This window comes from Leucoraja erinacea, chromosome 11 (assembly GCF_028641065.1).
Source record: "Leucoraja erinacea ecotype New England chromosome 11, Leri_hhj_1, whole genome shotgun sequence".
Classification (NCBI taxonomy): Eukaryota; Metazoa; Chordata; class Chondrichthyes; order Rajiformes; family Rajidae; genus Leucoraja; species Leucoraja erinaceus.
Genome location: NC_073387.1, coordinates 33219665 through 33239884, shown reverse-complemented (window position 1 = coordinate 33239884; position 20220 = coordinate 33219665). Strand labels below are relative to the sequence as shown.

Here is a 20220-nt window from a genome sequence, read left to right as displayed (position 1 = left end):
CACAACTCTTTGTGAGAAAAGGTATTTCCTTGACTCCGTTCTCTGTTTCCATCTCAGGGGATAAGCTAGTAACAAATATTCATTACCATCCAATTCATTTGTGACTGTACTTGCTCCCATCTGTAAAGACATCATTCTATTCTCCCATTCCTCCATCTCAGATAACAGAACTTTCCAAAAAGTTGCTATTCAGATGGCTTCATATATTATTGCCTCACTTCCACCATGGCTGGTAGAGTTCTTGACTGTATCGCACTGGAAATTAAATGAAAGTTTGTCACCTAGAAATTAATTCAGAGAGAGAGAGCATAATGGAAATTTCAACATAACATCTATAGCTCATGTGTCCAAGATTAACATATTCGCGGACACTAATGTGTAGGAAGGAACTGCAGATGCTGGTTTAAACCGAAGATAGACACAAAAAGCTGGAGTAACTCCGCGGGAGAGGCAGCATTTATGGAGAGAAGGAATGGGTGACGTTTCAGGTCAAGACCCTTCTTCAGACTGGCTAGGGATAAGGGAAACGAGGAATATAGGCATTAATGTAAAGAGATAAAGAACAATAAATGAAAGATATGCAAATCTTTTTGTGTCTATTCCTGGATACTAATGTTTGGTGAGCTACACTCTTAATAGAACTTACTTAAATGAACTAGGTATTTTCACTTAATTTCTAATGGCTGCAGACTGAAAATATAAACCAGGCTTACAATTCAGCATCAAGAGCTCTCTCTTTCAAATAACATTTTTCAAGCTAGCTTAGAAATTTAAAAGACACTATATTGTAAGTTATCCCCAAATTGCAGTTAAAAACAATGGGACTGACACAATTAAACATAAAAAACCTATTTTTACACAGGTTATATTTAAATGGATATGTTCAATGTTCACAGGAAGATTTCATGATTGTATTGCACAGTGATAACTTCATCAGCTCCTTTTTACTGATGTGAAATTTTATTAAATGTAATAAAATACCTTTATTAAAATATTTACCATTTTAACATACTACAAATATAACGTTACACCTAAATGAAGAGAATTAATTAGAATAGGTTTGTTTTACGGACCTAAGATTTTGAGAAGTGATGATATAAACTTTTTATAGGTATATTGAAAAGTTATCTGATCCCACATTTCAAATGTTATACCATTCAAATCAATAAACTAAAGAAATGCGTAAATGAACAATTATCTTTATCTATTGAAATTATTTTTAAAAAGTATGAGTTAATCTAATTCTAACAAACTTACAAATGAGCCGTGAAAATTGGCAGGTTTTTGGGGTGGGGTTTAGTGATTGAGGTTGTTGCTCTGAATAAGAAAACGGTATCTCTCATACACTTATTTTTGTTAACCATCAGATAAAATATAGTATTTATTTCCACACAGATTAACTCACTTTTGTTCTGAGCAAATCAACAGAGATATTTGTTTAAATAAAGAACCATACTGTAACCAGTGATAATAACATATTTGAACCAATTACAAACTCTAATTCAGTGGGCCCTTAAGTGACTGCAGTTTCGATATGCTCTATCAGAAGAGATTTTGCTGATAAATTGAATTACCTGCAAATGAACTGATTGTTGCTTACAAACTCTGTCATTGGCCTTAGAGAGTTTTTCTATTTATTGAGAGCATCTCCTTGACCTCTTATTTGATTGATCAGTTAATGGTTACATCCATAAAAAGTGAATCAAATAATAAAGGAGAACTCCCAAAGGTATAAAAGGCATTTCCTGAATGTTGAAGAAGTTGCTGCATTGCCAAAGATGTAATCAGATTTGAAATATATTTCAAATGTGCATGTGGGCTTGGTACACATATGTGCAGGCATTGATATTTGATATATGATAGATTCCACTAATTAATAAATTAACATGTTGATGACAGGTATGGTGATGATTTACCCAGAGTAGAATAGCAATAACAATATCGTTGGAAATGAATAGCCTTCCCAGTTTAACATTTAATAGATCATTATCTGCTAGTAATAATGTAACAAAACACATTAGAACTGACTGAATTCATCGAGTCCCACCGCACATAAACTTTACAGATTGGTTGGTAATTTATTGGTTCATGTAATGCTATCCAATTGCTGCAGTGTTAAATTAAATGTCTGTGCATTAATAAGTAGATCATCACATCTTTCCAAATGACATGCTTCTGCTAATAGTTTATTGAATATGTATATGGTAGAACTGTGAAGAATTATTGGCATAACAGTAATGGAAAATGCAGATAATGCAATACATCTAATAAACAAACCACTCTCATTATATATAGATATGATCTAAAATCCAAAATAATATCTGATTTGTGGTGTAATTTGAAGTATGCTATAAAGAAGAGTGGTGATGAGTATACTGCTGAAATTGAATTGAGAGAATATACTCAAATATGTATTATTATAAATATATGGTGAGAAATCACTGGCGTCGAACTTGTAAGCAATTTTAATCAACATTGATGCCCTTTCCAATATGACATTTAGTAGATTATTATCTGCTTTGAATATTGTTGTAAAGCACATGACAACTGACTGAATTTATTAAGTACCACTGCACATTAACTTTACAAATTAGCGAGTTATTTATTAGTTCATTTCACAATATCCAGTTGCAGTATTAAGTGGAAAGTTTGTATGTTGTAAATTGTAAATTGCTCGATATGACAATCTCCAGAAAGAGTTGGCTATGATTCATCAATGCTTGTAAATCTCTCGAGAGAACAATCTCATTTTCCGTCCATGCAGCTGTCACTCACCAGTGCGACAGAAATCGTGACCATGACTTTGAGCTGTCAAGGACATGAAGAGCTTTCACATTAGCAGAAAGCAAAAATAATTTGTATTTAATTTCTTGGGCAGCCTCTATTTCAAATGTTATATTTGCTGGGCAGTACAGTGATGCAGCTGGTAGAGCTGCTGCCTCACAGTGCCAGAGATCCGGGTTCGATCCTGACCTCGGGTGCTGTCCATGTGGAGTTTGTACAATCTCCCTGTAGCTTTGTGGGTTCTCCTATAGGTGTTCCAGTTTGCTCCCACATCCCAAAAACATGGCCTCGGTAAGATGTCCCTAGTGTATATGGAGTGGATGAGAAAGTAGGATAGCAGAGAACTAGTGTGAATAGACTGGGCTGAACGGCCTGTTTCCATGATGTACCTCTAAACTAAACTAATTAAACACTGTAAAATAGATTGTGGCTTATGCAATACTTAAGTAACATTTGAAATAAACCTTTTAACTGTTTCCAAATTTAAAAAAATTCATGTATTTTAAAATATTTGCTTAAGGAAATTGCAATACACATACATAAACTTAGGGACTGCTGCTGTTACGGATTAAAATTAGTATGCATTAGGCCATCAACTAAATTATTTTCACTGTCAAAGATCATACACTATTTCACTTTTTCAATCAAACAAGATAAACGGTTTATTTCCAGACTGTAGCAGCTTCTTCTGGAAATCCATTTTTTTCTGAGGCTTAGAAGAGACTATATTATTTCCCAGTTGTGGCTTGTCTCTGCTGCCGTTGTTGACATTCTGAAACTACTAGAAATTAATTAATCTCCCAGTGACACTATGATGATGCAGTGAGACAGTGGGTCACACTATTAAGGGTGTTTGAGGTGTGGAATTCACACACTATTGGAAACGTTTGGAAAAATCTGTAATTCAGTCTTGTGAGACATTTTTAGTTTAGTTCAGAGATACAGTGCGGAAACAGGCCCTTCGGCTCACCCACACCGACCAGCGATCTCCACACATTAACACTATCAACACACACTTGGGACAATTTACACTTATGCCAAGCCAATTTTACCTGGAAGCCTGCACGCCATTGGAGCGTGGGAGGAAACCAAAGACCTCAGAGAAAACCCACGCAGTCACGGGGAGAACGTACAAACTCTGTACAGACAGCACCCGTAGTCGGGATGGAACCTGGATCTCTGGCGCTGCGCCACCGTGCTGCCCAAACTTGATTTATTCTTTTTGATTCCTTTGAAACAAAATTACATAGGAGAGGATATTTCCCATGATATCACAGCATGAAGATGGAAGGAAATCAGATAGGGTGCTCCCAAAGTCTGCATATTTTGTCAATTTTGCAGCAAGCTTTATTTATAAAATTATTTTTTTTCTAGGCAGGAGGCAAACATTACCACCCAACTTGTGCAAGGTGTGTCAGATGCAACCAGATGTTCACAGAGGGAGAAGAAATGTACCTAACAGGTATGTGAGACTTACATGGCATATAAAGTACACCACCAAAATGGACTATCAACTTGTTGCTAATGCTGCACTCAGGTCTTGTCCCTCCTTCCTTATTCAACTCTTTAAGCACAATTTCACTCCTTTTTCTTTTTCTGCTCACATGGTTATCAGGCTTCCCAATTAATACATTTTATACCTCTTGTCCCGAAACATCAACAATTCCTTCGCTCCAGAGATGCTGTCTGTCCCGCTGAGTTACTCCAGCTTTTTGCGTCTATTTTTGGTTTAAACCAGCATCTATACTTCCTTCTTACACACGTTCTTCTTAATTCCCTATAACTCTTTACAACATTTTCTGCTATGGTATCGTCTACAGTAGAATAAATAGCTTTGGGAAACTTGCCAGCGAGATCACACAAAATATAAGAATTACAAGTGATTTCCTGAACTTAATAGGTGCTAAATTGTTGGAGTTACGCTGCTAATCACAAGGAGCTGGATTTCGCTGACAGCAATTTTGCCTTTCCACTGCCCTCAGAGTAACCCAACAGCCCACTCAGTTGAAGGCAGGGGAAGCCAGCAAAATTTACATTCCATGGCTGATTTTGTTTTGAAGTGATGGATTTTTTAAATAAATAATCAAATCTTAAGCAGTGGATGAAGAATGCAACCTTTACACTCTTACAATTCACAACTGATCTTTTCCACCTAGAACAAAAAAGAAGGCATCTGTTCTGCATCCACTCCACAGTTCCTCATAAAGACATTTGTTTTCTATTTCTCTTCCATCTACTTCTCATCACAAAGCTGCCTTTTTTGAAGACAGGTTTTATGATCAGCTCAGTGCTGGTTTGGAGTGCCCGAATGCCATGTACCATTTAAAATGGTTAATCTGGGCATGGCATGGCAATGTAAAGGGGGTCACAAATGTTATTTGTTCTTGGTGGCCGACTAGGAAAAGGGTAGATGCAGCGAGACCTGGGTGTCATGGTACACCAGTCATTGAAAGTAGGCATGCAGGTGCAGCAGGCAGTGAAGAAAGCGAATGGTATGTTAGCTTTCATTGCAAAAGGATTTGAGTATAGGAGCAGGGAGGTTCTACTGCAGTTGTACAGGGTCTTGGTGAGACCACACCTGGAGTATTGCGTGCAGTTTTGGTCTCCATATCTGAGGAAGGACATTATTGCCATAGAGGGAGTGCAGAGAAGGTTCACCAGACTGATTCCTGGGATGTCAGGACTGTCTTATGAAGAAAGACTGGATAGACTTGGTTTATACTCTCTAGAATTTAGGCGATTGAGAGGGGATCTTATAGAAACTTACAAAATTCTTAAGGGGTTGGACAGGCTAGATGCAGGAAGATTGCTCCCGATGTTGGGGAAGTCCAGGACAAGGGGTCACAGCTTAAGGATAAGGGGGAAATCCTTTAAAACCGAGATGAGAAGAACTTTTTTCACACAGAGAGTGGTGAATCTCTGGAACTCTCTGCCACAGAGGGTAGTTGAGGCCAGTTCATTGGCTATATTTAAGAGGGAGTTAGATGTGGCCCTTGTGGCTAAGGGGATCAGAGGGTATGGAGAGAAGGCAGGTATGGGATACTGAGTTGGATGATCAGCCATGATCATATTGAATGGCGGTGCAGGCTCGAAGGGCCAAATGGCGTACTCCTGCACCTAATTTCTATGTTTCTATGTTATCCAATTGTCCAGAAATCTAACTATTAAGCCTTTATATAGATGTAAAGCTTTTCCTAAACTAACTCCTGTGACAACCCATTCAGTATTTCTCTGAACTCATATCAACCTCTCCAGCCAGTGTCTATCATATTCCCCATTGTACAAACTTTCACGTGTGATTTATTACCTCAGTATTTGATTTGTTATGGCATTCATCAAAAACACTAGTAATTGCTTACTGAGCAGTACTCAGTAAATACATTTGGTGGTCACCACTTATCATCCATTAATGGCATCTTGTCACTTGAAACATTCCAAGTAGTTTCTGATGTGCATGATGCTTTAACATGAGGAGCTGAGGAGTTATGTTTAAGGCGAGATACCTAGACATCCTCTCCTCAGGGTCTGTGCCAAAACTGCATCTCCCAGTGCTTTGGAAGCCTGCTATATAAACTGCATAGTTCAGCACTGGGGGAAATCTGAGCTCACATCTCATATAGAAAGAAGGCATGATGGCATAGAGGTTCAGTTGCTGCCTTACAGCGCCAGAGACCCGTGTTCGATCCTGACTACGGGTGTTGTCTGTACAGACTTTGTACGTTTTCCCCGTGACCTGTGGGAGTTTTTCCCAGGTACTCCGGTTTCTTCCCACACTCCAAAGATGTGCAGGTTTGTAGGATAATTGACTTGGTAAAATTGTAAATTGTTCCCAGTGCGTGTAAGATAGTGTTAGTGTGTGTAGCAATGTTACAACATTTTGAGATTTAAAAAATCAAGTCTGCAATTTATCCCATCAGATAAAGAATAAAAAGAAGTTTAATTTGACACCTAATTCACTTTCATATCTCAAGTATTAAAAAAAGTTATGGCCATTTTCATTCTCGGAAATTAGCATCTTGTTCCCTATTGATTTTCTATGGACATAACAAAAAAGCTGTGATCGTGGAGAGTCAAAAGCCAATAACTTTCTCAAAAATTAAGAGACCTGATGAAATTTTCAGTTATCATAGATTGAAGCATTCTGAAACAAATATAAAATAATCTTACTTGGATGACCTGAAATTAAAGCATATAGTTAGTTAGTTAGTTACCCAATTGTAGCTAATTCCAAACTTCAATTACTAGATCTAAACATCTATCCATTTCTTAAGAAAAGATTAACATTTTTAAATAGCCTGTGTCCAAATAATATTCACAAAGAATTCACAATAAAACATGATTTTTAAATCTCATCGACATTAATTTATAGGCCAAATGGAAGGAATTTAGTGTTCAATTGCTGTTAATTAATGGCATTTAAATCAGCTTTCGAGTGGGGAATCCTGTGGAACGCGCTGGTTTAGAACGTTCACATTGCAGTAGATTTGTGCCCCCAAATGCCCAGAAAAATACTGCGGGATATAATGGGCCCCAAATTAGCTACTTGCAACATTAAATTTTGTATAAAGGGATCTTAAGAAGCCCTTTTTAACGTAATAATAAACATCCTGCCTTCCGTTGGCCCCTGTATGAGATCCGGCCCGTTGTCGGTGGTCGCGGGTTTAGAGGTTAATTTTTAACCTACTATAACAAGTAAATAAACCCCTTAAAACTAAAAATAGCTCAAGCGACAGAATCTTCCAGCGATTTTTCGTTAATAATTAACTAGGCTGAACATTCTCGATTTGAACAGCCTAAGGAAAATCGCGTTTTAAACCCGCCCCCATCTAAACGGCGCCAAAATCGCGCACACGGGCTAGGACAGATTTTCAGCAACGCTTCAGGTACGTTTTACAACATACCTAGTGTGTGGTGATCGCTGGTCCGCATGGACTCGGTGGGCCGAAAGGCCTGTTTCCGCACTGTATCGCTAAACTAAACTAGACACAAAAAGCTGAAGTAACTCAGTGGGACAGGCAACATCTCTGGAGAGAAGGAATGTGTGATGTTTCGGGTCGGAACCCCTCTTCTTTATGTCTCTATCTTCGGTGTAAACCAGCATCTGCAATTCCTTCCTACACAGTTTGTCTACTAAACTAAACTAAACTAAGCTCCTTCTACCAGTAGGCTTCACCTTTCCTTGGGCTCCACACTAATTACTCATGGGTGATACTTGAAGGGGAACATTGCTCTTTATGTATCACTCTTAAATCTGGGGTGTGTAATATATGATTCCTGCTTCAAAATTAAAGTTAACCTGACAAATTACTCCCTCATGTCCCCACACGAGTATTGTCAAACTTATTATGCATTTCACAAGCTCCTTCTTATTGGCAACTACACTTCCTAACTTGGTATTATCCAGATCTCTACCAAATGCAAATCTGTTCCTAAACTAAATCCTGTGGCAAATCACTTTGCATTTATCTGAACGTTTATCAACTCCTGTAATAAGTGGCCCCCATATTTCCATTTGTTCAATTTCTTCAGTGTAAGCCATCTCGTATTTGATATTTCCACCCAGAGGAAAAAAAACTATTGAAATTATGTGCAATCTGTGCCTTACATAATTTTAGGTACAGGTTTTCACTGTTATGATTTCCCGACACCCCATACATACGAGCAAGCATTTGGGAGACTGGCGAGATGGATAGGGATGGATTTGCCAGCTGCTGCAGAATGCAGACGTCTTGTGCCAGGTGGGAAGGGGCCATTTTTACCTCCTCTCCCTCCCAAGCAACAACAATAAGGGCTGGGTCGAGCTGAGTGGAGCTGGTAGCGCTGAGTAAACTCACTCGCTCATTCAGTGAGTTAGTGAAGTCAGGCGGCTGCTCTTCGCCCCTGCTTCCTCTCCCATTGCCACTGTTTCTGTGATACTTTTCCATTGTTTTTGCTCATTTCTGACTTACTAACGGTTCAGATTGTAAACAATTCTCAGGAACGGAACCCTGTCATAACCTGTGGACTTCCTTTATTTGTATAGGTCGCTCTTCCACCTCTGACACATAGTTTGTCCAACCTTTCTTTATAGTTAATACTCTCTAATCCAGGCAACATCCTGGAAAAACCCCTCTGCAATCTCTCCCAAGTCTCTACATCCTTCACATAATGCAAGGACTAAAACTGCACACAATACTCCAAAGTTTTATACGTCTGTAACTCGATTTCCCGACTTTAATACTCATTACCCAGATCAATACCATATGCCTTCTTTATAACCCTATCTATTTGCTTTACCACTTTCAGGGACCTATGGACTTGCATCCCTCCATTCATCAATACTATGAGGAGTCCTGCCATTTACTATATAGTTTTCTTTTACATTTCACCATCCACACCACAACACTTCACACGTCCTAATTAAATTCCATTTGCTATTTCTCTGCCGATATTTCCAACTGACCTACATTTTGCTGAATATTTTGACAATCAACCTTACTGACGATCTGCTAATTTTTGTGTCTTCTGCAAACTTACTAATCAGCCCATCTACATTATTGTCTAATGTTTGTGTGTGTGTGTGTGTGTGTATATATATATATATATATATATATATATATATATATATATATACAGACAGACATATAGTCAGATAGACAGACAGACAGACAGACAGACAGACAGACAGACAGACAGACAGACAGACAGACAGACAGACAGACAGACAGGCAGACAGACAGACAAAGTACCAGCACTGTGACAGACAGACAGAAGTACCAGCACTGATCACTGATCCTTGTGAAACATAGCTGGTCATACACCTCCAGCCAGAGTAATACAAATACCCTCTGTCTTCTATGGCCAGGCCAATTTTGAATCCAATCAACCAAATTTCCATGGATCCCATGTGCCTTTGGCTATTCTCTTGTCCTCTAGAACCTGGCCTGTGGGGAAAAATGATACAAAGATCTAAATTAAGGCTCATGCAATTTTTACCATGCCTCTCTCAATAACTCAATCCACCTTAATGTTTTTCAAGAACCCCACTAACCGATTCCTTCTTGATATCAACATGCCGGAGAATCAGCAAACCCCCCCCCCCACCCTCGATCTCACTATCCTCCATATCCTTCGCCATGTGAACAGTGACCCAAATTTTTTTATGAAATTACAGAATCATAACAGAATTTAATTTAGTTTTGTAAAGAGATAGAGCAAGCAAATAGGCCCTACGGCCCACAGACCTCACACCGACCAACGGGCACACATTCATACTGATTCTAAGTTATCGCACTTCCTAATCCACGCCCTATACATTAGTGGCCAATTAGCCTACAAGCTCATACATCTTTGAGATGTAGGAGGGAACCGGAATACCTGGAGGAAACCCATGCGCTCACTGAGAGAACATACAAACGCCACCCAGACAACACCCAAGGTCAGGATCAAACCCAGATCACTGGTGCTGTGGGGCAGCAGTTCTACTTGTTATGCCACTGTGCCCCTCTGGAAATTTTACATTTAAACAGCATTTATTGGTCAAAATTTGACATTTCACTTTGCATCAAGATAAAAGTCTTTCAAATTTGAGATCAATCATAAACATTTGGGCTTTAGCTAAATAATCATTCCTTGTTCTTTATCCTCCCATGTTAGATTAAAGAATGCACTCTATGTTAATGTGCTCCAGATCTTTTAGCACATTATCCAAAATATGTACCAAAATATATAATATCTAGTTTTATGACATTCCAAAATATGGAACAATATACCACATAAAAATCTATGTAGTGAATCCTGTTTTATAAATAGCCAAAATCATTTTACAGTGGTTTATCTAGTTTTGTTTACCCTTGCCTCTAGGGCAGAAGGTTATGTATTAAATTCCCCACTGCAGAGGTCTCTGCACAAAAATCTAGGTCAACAAACTGGCGTGACATCAGTGGACTCATCTTTTAGAAGACATTTAAACCAAAGGCTCCTCTGCTCTGTAAAAGATCCAGTAGTATATATTTGAAGTAGAGTAGGATAATGATGTCCCATGATCTGGTCAGTATTTATTCCTGAATCAATATAACAGTTATGCGGTCATAAGCTCATTATTTACTGTATGAACTCTGTACGCAATTGGCCAGCACACTACTGACATTGCCAAAGCAAGTACAGTTCAGATACCCTTGACTGCCTGTGAAGTACACCAGTCATAAGAGGTGCTTCATAATGTTCTATTTTATCAAGCTGAGTGATTTAAAAATATATTTGTGACAAGGATATATCAGCATCTAAGCTGTACGCATCAATCTGACTCATTGCTGCAGCTTGTTGTGGTGATGTGGAACATCTCCACAGCTAGCAGGTGCTTCAGGCTGAAACTGGGCTTTAGGGGTTGTAAAAGAAAGACATAGACGATCGGCAGGTTGGGTTAAAAACTCAGAGGAATCATTTTGTTCTGGGGGAGGTGTGAAAGGTGTGGAATACACATCTTCTTCCCTTGCATATTTAAACTTTGTAATTGCGATTATTAACCTGTGTCGGGATACTGGATGCCCAATAGGAAAGATAGACAAATGTTAGTTCATGGAGTTCCTGCTGGAATAATTTTTGGGGCTGAGTAATAAATTAGCTCAATTAATCTTATGCCACATATGTATTTTTAGAATTGTTAAATACCCCAGATCATAATTCATTGCCACAGTGAAATATTTAGTATGAGACTGACAGGGACAGCGTTTAATTACCATTCATTTTTCAATTAAAGTGTAAGGGAAGAGCAATAGTTTTGTTATTTGGTGTTAACAAGGCTGATTTACTGCCAGCCCCAGGATATTTAACTGCAACACAATCATTGGAATCCTTCTTCTGAATGGAACTCCAGGGCATGATCATCAAATGCAGTTTCACCACATGTTTATTTTTATTGATGGAATTCTTATAAAAGGAACAGAGAATATCTGGATAAGATATAAGTAATTGAATACTGAAACACCAATGATTAATTATTTTCATCACCAATCAGATGTTAATTGAGAAGAGTGATGGCCTGCCTCTTGTAGAGTCAAGTCAAGAGAGTTTATTATCATGTGTCCCAGATAGGACAATGAAATTCTTGCTTTGCTTCAGCACAACTGAATATAGTAGACATAAATACAGAGCAGATCAGTGTGTCCATATACCATTATATAAATATATACACACATGAATAAATAAACAGATAAGTTGCAAATAAACAGATAATAGTCTATTAATGTTCAGAGTTTTGTTTCACTTGAGTTTAATAGCCTGTGGGGAAGTGGGTATTCCTGAACCTTGGTGTTGCAGTCCTCAGGCTCATGTACCTTCTACATGAAGGTAGCAGGGAGATGAGTGTGTGGCCAGGGTGGTGTGGGTCCTTGATGATGCTGCCAGCCTTTTTGAGGCAGCGACTGCGATAGATCCCCTCGATGGTAGGGAGGTCAGAGAGGGAGGGATGGAGGGAGGGAGGGAGGAAACCTGATTTTTTTCATGGGTCAGATGAGTGAGAGAGAAATGGCTCTGGCTCTGCTGAAATACAGGACATTTTACTAAATAAATGTAATTGGTCAGAAGTAAATAATGTTATCTGCAATGTTACACTGATTTTTGAAATACTTCTTTACTTTTTTGAAAGGGTTGTTAGGGAGAAATTTCACAGTAATTCAGAACTGTATAGTGAATTTGGAATATTGCATGCAGTTCTGGTCGCCCCATTACACGAAGGATATGGTGGGTTTGGAAAGGGTTTACCAAAATTGGATTAGAAGGTTTTGGCTACAGGGAGAGGTTGGACAGATTTGCATTGTCTTCTCTGGAAAACAGTAGGTTGCAGGGAGACTGGATATAAGTATGTAACGTTTTGGGAGGCATAGATAGCGTAGCAAAGGTAGTCAGTACCTTTTCCCCCAGAGTGGAATATCAAATATAAGACAGTATAGGTTTAAGGTGAGAGAAGCAATGTTTAATGGAGATGTGCAGGGTGTTTTTTTTTGCACAGAGGGCGGTGAGAGCCTAGAACGTGCTGCCGGGGATATTGGTTGAGGCAGATATGACAGTAACTTTTAAGAGACTTTTGAATCAGCATATGGACATGCAGGGAATGGAGGCTTATGGATTATGTGCAGACAGGTAAGAGTTGGCATCATGTTATATTTAAGAGGGAGTTAGATGTGGCCCTTGTGGCTAAGGGGATCAGGGGGTATGGAGAGAAGGCAGGTAAGGGATACTGAGTTGGATGATCAGCCATGATCATATTGAATGGCGGTGCAGGCTCGAAGGGCCGAATGGCCTACTCCTGCACCTAATTTCTATGTTTCTATGTTTCTATGTTCAGTACATACATTGTGGGCCAAAGGGCCTAATCCTGTGTTGTACTGTTCTATGTTCGATGTTTACTTGCCTGTGGCTGTTTCTACACTGTGGGACATTGTATGATTCACTAAGTTTCCTTGAGATTGATGACTGTTTATTTTTCTTCTGTTTCCTTTCCTTATAGATCAAAAATGTCCTGTCACTGGAACATTTTAATACTATTCACTTGAAAGTGACAGAAACGTGTCTGTGGCTCAACCTGTGATATAAAATAATTATGTCTTCATATTGTTATTAAAATAGGTCTAAACTTTTGTCTAGATTCAAAATGTGTTCAAAAAATGAAATCACCAATGTAGATTTCAAGTGGAAGTGATTGTAAAGACACTTTCCCTTGTCATAATCTGTACCAAACCAAGTCATGGAGGCATAGATACATTGACAAGAGGTGCAAGAGTAGGCCATTTGGCCCTTCGAGCCAGCACCACCATTCAATGTGATCATTGCTGATCATCCACAATCAGTACCCCGTTCCTGCCTTCTGCCCTACCCCTTGATTCCGCTATCCCCAAGAGCTCTATCGAACTCTTTTAAATGCATCCAGTGAATCGGCCTCCACTGCCTTCTGAGGCAGAGAATTCCATAAATTCACAATTCTCTGTGTGAAAAAGTTTTTCATCATCTCAGTTCTAACTGGCCTACCCCTTTTTCTTAAACTGTGGCCCCTGGTTTTGGACTCCCCAACATAGGGAACATGTTTCCTGCATCTAGCGTGTCCATTCCCAAAATTATTTTATATGTTTCTTTAAGATCCCCTCTCCTTCATCTAAATTCCAGTGAATATAAGTCCAGTCACTCCATTCTTTCATCATATGACAGTCTTTAGTGTTTTATTGACAATATATCAATCTGTAAGCAAAGTGCTTCCATTTCCATCACATCATCTGCCTTCGCCTCTGTTTCAGATCATCAACGTCTGAAACTTTCATCCAATGTCTTTATTATCTTCAAGCTTAACAAGTGCAATGGTTTCCAGTTTATCCTCACATCATCAACCCCCCATAAATTTGAACTCATCAAAACATTGTAGTGCACAGATCCTAATTCAGACCAACTTCTGTTCTCTAGTCAGACTGATACAGATGTTATTCCAACATCATTGTTCTCCTTCAATGCATATCTCTGATTTTAAACTGCAAAATTGCCATCAGCTGTCAGAACTTTATTTTTGGAATTCCTTCCTTTAGCCTTACTGCCCCCTTTAATCTCTAAAATTTAAGATGACCTTTAAGGTATACCATAGAATACGCGTAATTGCCAAAGTACTTGGGTACGTGTTCTTACATCTCAGCATTTGGCAGCACAGTGGCACAGAAGTAAGGTTGCTACCTTACAGTGCCAGAGACCCAGGTTTGATCCTGACTACAGGTGCTGTCTGTACGATGTTTGTACGTTCTTTCTGTGATCGTGTGGGTTTTCTCTGAAACCTCCAGTTTCCGCCCATATTCCAAAGATGTGCAGGTTTGTAGGTTAATTGGCTTCTGTAAATTGCCTCTAGCCAGTAGGATGTAAAACTGGGAAAATAGAACAAGAGCACAGGTGATTGTTGATTAGTGCAGACTTGGTGGGTCAAAGGGCCTGTTCCACACTGCATCTCTCAAAATAAAGCTAAAATTTGATAATGCTAACATGACATGTCCTGGAATGCTATACTATGCACAATATGCTTGCTTAATGTAAGTTGATGATGTGATTTACAAGAGGCTTTGAATGAAACTCTATAGCAGAAGTGGTGGGGCTGTAATAATATTTGTTTATGATCTGCCTCAACAAGGTAGAAATGTGTTAAACAAAATTGCCATTGATAAGAAGAGCATATATTATGGTATACATTTTGAACTGGAACTATCAAGTCTAAATCTTTCTATGTTCTTCAGTTTTTCAATATTTACACATCTTTCATTTGTTAAAATAATTTCCACTTTATTGACGAGTATTTCATTAATGGTTTTAACATTTCTATAACCTGTTCAGACTTGCTCCAACCATTTTCCCATACATGTTCATATTCAGAATGTGGTTTTCTACAGTGGCTGCAGGGCACAATCTCTGTTGAACATGGCCAGGAATTGCAAATATTTATTGCGCAAGTGATCGTTTAAAACTTTGAAAACATTGGGTGCTATAAAAACAAACTCCAGGTGAATTATGTTACAAGATGTTTCTGAGGAAATTGCACTGTAAAGCTTATGAATTTTTAAATGTATTTTCGAGCTAGTGATTTTGTTGGAACATTAAACCAGCAAAAAGCTTTAATGGTCTTGGAAAAAAAACTCACACCATTTCATTTGAGAACATGTTAGAAGCTATAAGGGGCTGTCCCACTGCGGCAACCTAATTGGCGAGTTTAGAAGAGTTTGCCCTCAACTCATACTCGCAGCATGGTCAACACGAGGTCCTAGGAGGTCTTTGTAACTCTCCTTCATGCTCGAGAGTAGTCCCCGCGTACTCGAGGTCTCAGCTAGGTTGCGGCGTATTTTTCAACATGCTGAAAAATGCCCATGAGTAAAAAAAGGGTCGCCGTGGAAAAAATAGATATTTTTTTTACTCGTAGGTTTAGGCGAAGTAGGTCGTAGTAGGTCGGCATGTTATTCGTAGGTAATCGAGGGTAGTCGAAGGTAATCGAAGGTAGTCTAAGGTAGTTGTAGATAGTCTTCAACTTAGTCAAAGAGAGGTCAAAGGAGATTGAAGGATGTCGTCTTCACTCTCCACTATTCGGTGTCCAATTTTCCCAAAGCTAGTCTGCAACATAGTCGAAGGAGATCAATGGAGGTCTTCTACATAGTCGAAGGAGGTCTTGAACTTAACTTTTTCAAACTCTCCTAAACTCTTCTAAACTCGACAATTTGTTTGCCGCAGTGGGACAGCCCCTGTAGTCCAGTTGTATATGTTCAGATAGTTGCACCACAGAGTCAAGTGAAACTTCTGGACCAATGCCAAAAATGCAAGGATTACCTGTATAGTCACTATATTAATGCGTCCTATTTTAATTCATTTTGTTAGGGCTGAAATGAAATCTACAAAGCAAATCTGTGGAGTATACAACTGATGGGAAAGATGCCATACGTTTTGGTTTATTGTCACATCACAAGGTGACAAAGCTGTACAATTTGCAGCAACATTGTCGAATATTAGGCTTGATTGGTATGCTTTTCTGTTTCAGGCTGTGAAGTATGGCATCCCCTTTGTAAACAGTCTGCAAGAATGGAAAAGAAGCTACGGGTAGCTATAACACATCCACAAAACAAATGCCTATTACACTGGCTAACTGAATGTTATAACGTGAAATTCTTTTGACATGCCAGTTGATATATATAGACAATAATATATAATACTATTTCAAAATTGAACAACTAATAATTTCTAAGTTGACATCTGCAAGACAGAGACACTTTCGAGTTAAAGCAATGCTGAATGTTCTGTACACTTCATATGTGAAATATTAACTCCGTTTGGGGAATGAAGAATTTTACAGTCTGGTTCTAATATAATCAAAGGCAGCTGAAGTTAAAATATGATTTACTTTTAAATTTTTCAGTCAAGGAAAAGCTGAATTTATTTTATCATTTGTCTAAATTAACGATCACTTCAGTAGGCACAGTAAATAGAAATGTTGAGGAAAACTATCTACAAAATCGTTACAACCCTGGTAACAGCCAATCCTTTGATGGAATTGAACACATTCTCTTGCCAACATACTTGAAATCCGCAGGAATTTCATACCTGCTGAATTAGCAATCTCGTGCCTAGTTTCCATACATTCCATTCAATTTCCCACGTTAAATTGTTCTGGTCTTTGCAAATTAATCAGCTGATGTTTAATCAAAATTTGTTTTCAGAAAATGTTTAGAGTCACAGAATTGTACAGCACAGAAACGGGTGCTTTGGCCTACCATGTCCATACCAGTCTTTTAGACCATTAATCCCATTTAACCACATTAGGTACATACATTTCTATGTCTTGCCTATTTACTATCCCTTAAATGTATTTGGCTGCACATTCTGGATGTCAGCCAGTCTCCTTGTGAAAAATAACCTTCCCCGTAAATCCACTTAATATGCTTTCCTCTCATGTTTTACCTATATCCTTTTGTTTTAGATACTCTCGACCATGGGAAAAATATTCTGCCTACTTACTATCTGATAATTTTATATATAGTACCTTCATCAGATCACCACTCTGCCTCCTTCACTCCAGGGAAAACATATCCAGCTGATCCATTCTCTTCTCACAACAAAATATGCCAATTATGGCAACATCCTGGTGAATCTCCTCTGCACTCTCCAGCACTGCCACACCTCCCTGTAGTGTAGCGACCAGAAATGCAGGCAATAGTCCAACCAGTGTTTTACAAAGTTGCAACATAACTTCCCATCTTTTATATTCCATGTCCCAACTTATTAAGGCAATCCATAATGAAATGTACTTTATTCACCACCTTCTCTACCTGTGTTGCCACGGTTAGTGAAGTTTGGAATTCAAGGTCCTTCTGTTCATCACCATTCCATAATGAGCTACCTTTACTGTACATTCTTACCCTATATTTGACTTCCTAAGATGCATCACCTTGCACGTCAGGAATAAATTATATTTGCCAACATTCTGCTCAACTTTCCATCTAATCCACATCCTTTTGTAGCCTTAGACGACCTTCTACACTACTATCATCACCACCAATTTTCATATCAACTGAAAACTTACACATTACGTCTCCTTTTCTGATTATGTTTTTTTTTTTTTGAACATCAAAACAACCATTGCAGGAATTATAATGTTGCATATACAGTGGAGAGTTTCTTCCAAGCCATGAATATTTTTATGTTCAGGTGGAATACTGTACCTTTAACAATAATCTGGGGCATCACCTCAGTAAACTAATTGTTGCAAGGCACTTGAGCAGACCTCAGGAGTTGAAAGAAAATGCTTGGTGTTTTTATTTTGAATGGCCAAAAGAGTTGTTGTAGCCAGTTGGAGAGCCTTAGCCGTTTCCGTTATCAAAATGATTACTGATGCTGCAGCAAAGCTGCACGTCATGATCATACAGCTCTGTCTGGTCTGTACCACCCAGAGTCACTTAATAATAATAATAATACATTTTATTTTTGGGCACCTTTCAGACATCTCAAGGACACCTTACAAAGATTAACAGAAATAAAAAACATATAATCAGAATAAAATAAATAATAAAGACATCACACAGAAACACAAATTAAAAACAGAATTCAGTCCAGAAACAAAAACTCAAAAACACAATGTGAAGAGAGAGCAACGGCAGCTAAAGCGCGCCAGCGTCCACTCTCTCTTCACGGCAGCCATCTTGGACAAAGACTAACAGGATTACGTACAGACAAAAAATCATCCCCCCACAATGGATACCACTGTGGGGGGAAGGCACAATGTCCAGTCCCCAACCCGAAGTTCACCCAAAGTCAGGCATATTGAGGCCACCGCAGTTGCCTCTACGGATGCAAATGCTAAAAAATTCTAATGCCCACAGTTTTTTTATGTTTGAGGACAATGTTATTCTACATATTTCAAGCACATTGATAATTCCAAGGGATGCAAATAAACAAAAACAACACCTCTCTAATTTCTAACCATTTTAACACCAGATACAACATTGTTGGTCTGCAAGTAAGAGGAACATAGTTTGCATTTCTGGTTTGCTGTGCCTACAATGGTGAGCAGAGGAATGGTGGATTGGAGATACATCATTTTTTCTATCATTACAAGTTTCCAAGCTATGTGGAGGACTGCAATACTTGACTATGATTAAGTTGGTTCACAAGACAAACAGGGAAGTTCCATAAAATAAACAAGGGCCAAAAGGTCAGAGAGTTTTCAATATAGGTCAGAAAGTCTAGTATAGGAACAGCCAGAGCCAGAAAAGGGAGTGCTCAAATAACATAACTCTGTGCTGCAAATTTCCCACATTCCCCAACAATATTGTCTTTGGGGGATACTTAAATAATAATATTTTAATGAAGACGTTATACAAGGTTGTTAATATTGGAAGCTTTGGCTGTGTGTGTTGGATCAATTTTGGTGACATTACAAAATGTCAAGATGAATTTCATCACAGTCCGATGTTTTTACAGCATAGGCGTGCCTCGGAAGCTTCAATCTCTCCTCCTGGATCCAGTATTTCAGGATCACCTAATCGGGTCATCTGTGTAAGTACTTTCTTCAATCAGGAATTACAGCTGACTATGCAAAGTGAAACTCATAAAAAGTCTCAGGGAAATAGCAGTGGAATTTACTTAAGGTTAGTTATTATAAAATTAAATTATATTTTTCCAAACTGACTCAACAGCAGAGTCTGAGGATCTCATATCATCTTGGGCAGTCACTCCCCAACGCCTTCAACCATCAGACCAACCTGCTATATATGTGTGTTTGTAAAAGATTGTACCTTGTAAGACAGTACTCATCTGTAAGGAAAGCTTTATTGCCCAAAGCGATTTAAATAAACCAACTTTTCACACAGCTTTACAACTTTCTGTCATGCTTGCTAATTAACAGAGTGTGCTTCCTCCCCTCCTCTTGCTCAATGCTGTTAAAATGCATTCTAATCTCTCTCCAAACAGTTAACCCAGTCATTAATAATCCAATTCTTTTCAGTTCATGGAGAAGCTTTGGACGGAAGATAAATTTAAGCTATCACTATCTTACCCTGTGGCCAAACCAAGTATTAAGAATAAACTCTTATTTGTAAAATCAATGTTCTCCCCCTCCACCAATTGTCCTCCTTTCTATCCACACAAAGGACAGCTTACATTATCCAGTTACCTTATCAGCACATCTTTACTACTTGGGAGGAAACTGGAATAAAGGGAGAATGTTGTATATGAGAATCCTCATGGACAACTCTCAAAGTCAGGATTGAACCACAATATTTGGAACTTTAAGATTCATTTGTAGTGAAAACTGCAGTCAAGGTATATCCAACGCTGGTCCCAAAAGGGAGTCCTGAAGACTGTGTGGCAGGTTGCTTTGAAATACAGGTGCACAACCTTTTATCCGAAGTTCCAAATAACGAAAAGCTCCGAATAGCGGACATATTTTCGGTCCTT

General features: G+C 38.6%; 1 protein-coding gene across 4 annotated transcripts in view; it reads left to right on the top strand.

Moving 5' to 3' along the window:
* The window catches only part of ablim3 (actin binding LIM protein family, member 3), a 230535-nt gene that overhangs the window by 153130 nt on the left and 57185 nt on the right, over positions 1–20220 (top strand). For all 4 annotated transcript variants that reach the window (XR_008724242.1, XR_008724243.1, XR_008724241.1 and 1 more), the window contains exons 7-9: positions 4159–4246; positions 16310–16368; positions 19246–19320. Coding sequence is in view for 1 of the 4 variants with exons in the window: in XM_055642996.1 (XP_055498971.1) it covers positions 4159–4246; positions 16310–16368; positions 19246–19320 (222 nt within the window). In the remaining 3 variants the exon portion in view is untranslated. The remainder of the gene's footprint in view (positions 1–4158; positions 4247–16309; positions 16369–19245; positions 19321–20220) is intronic.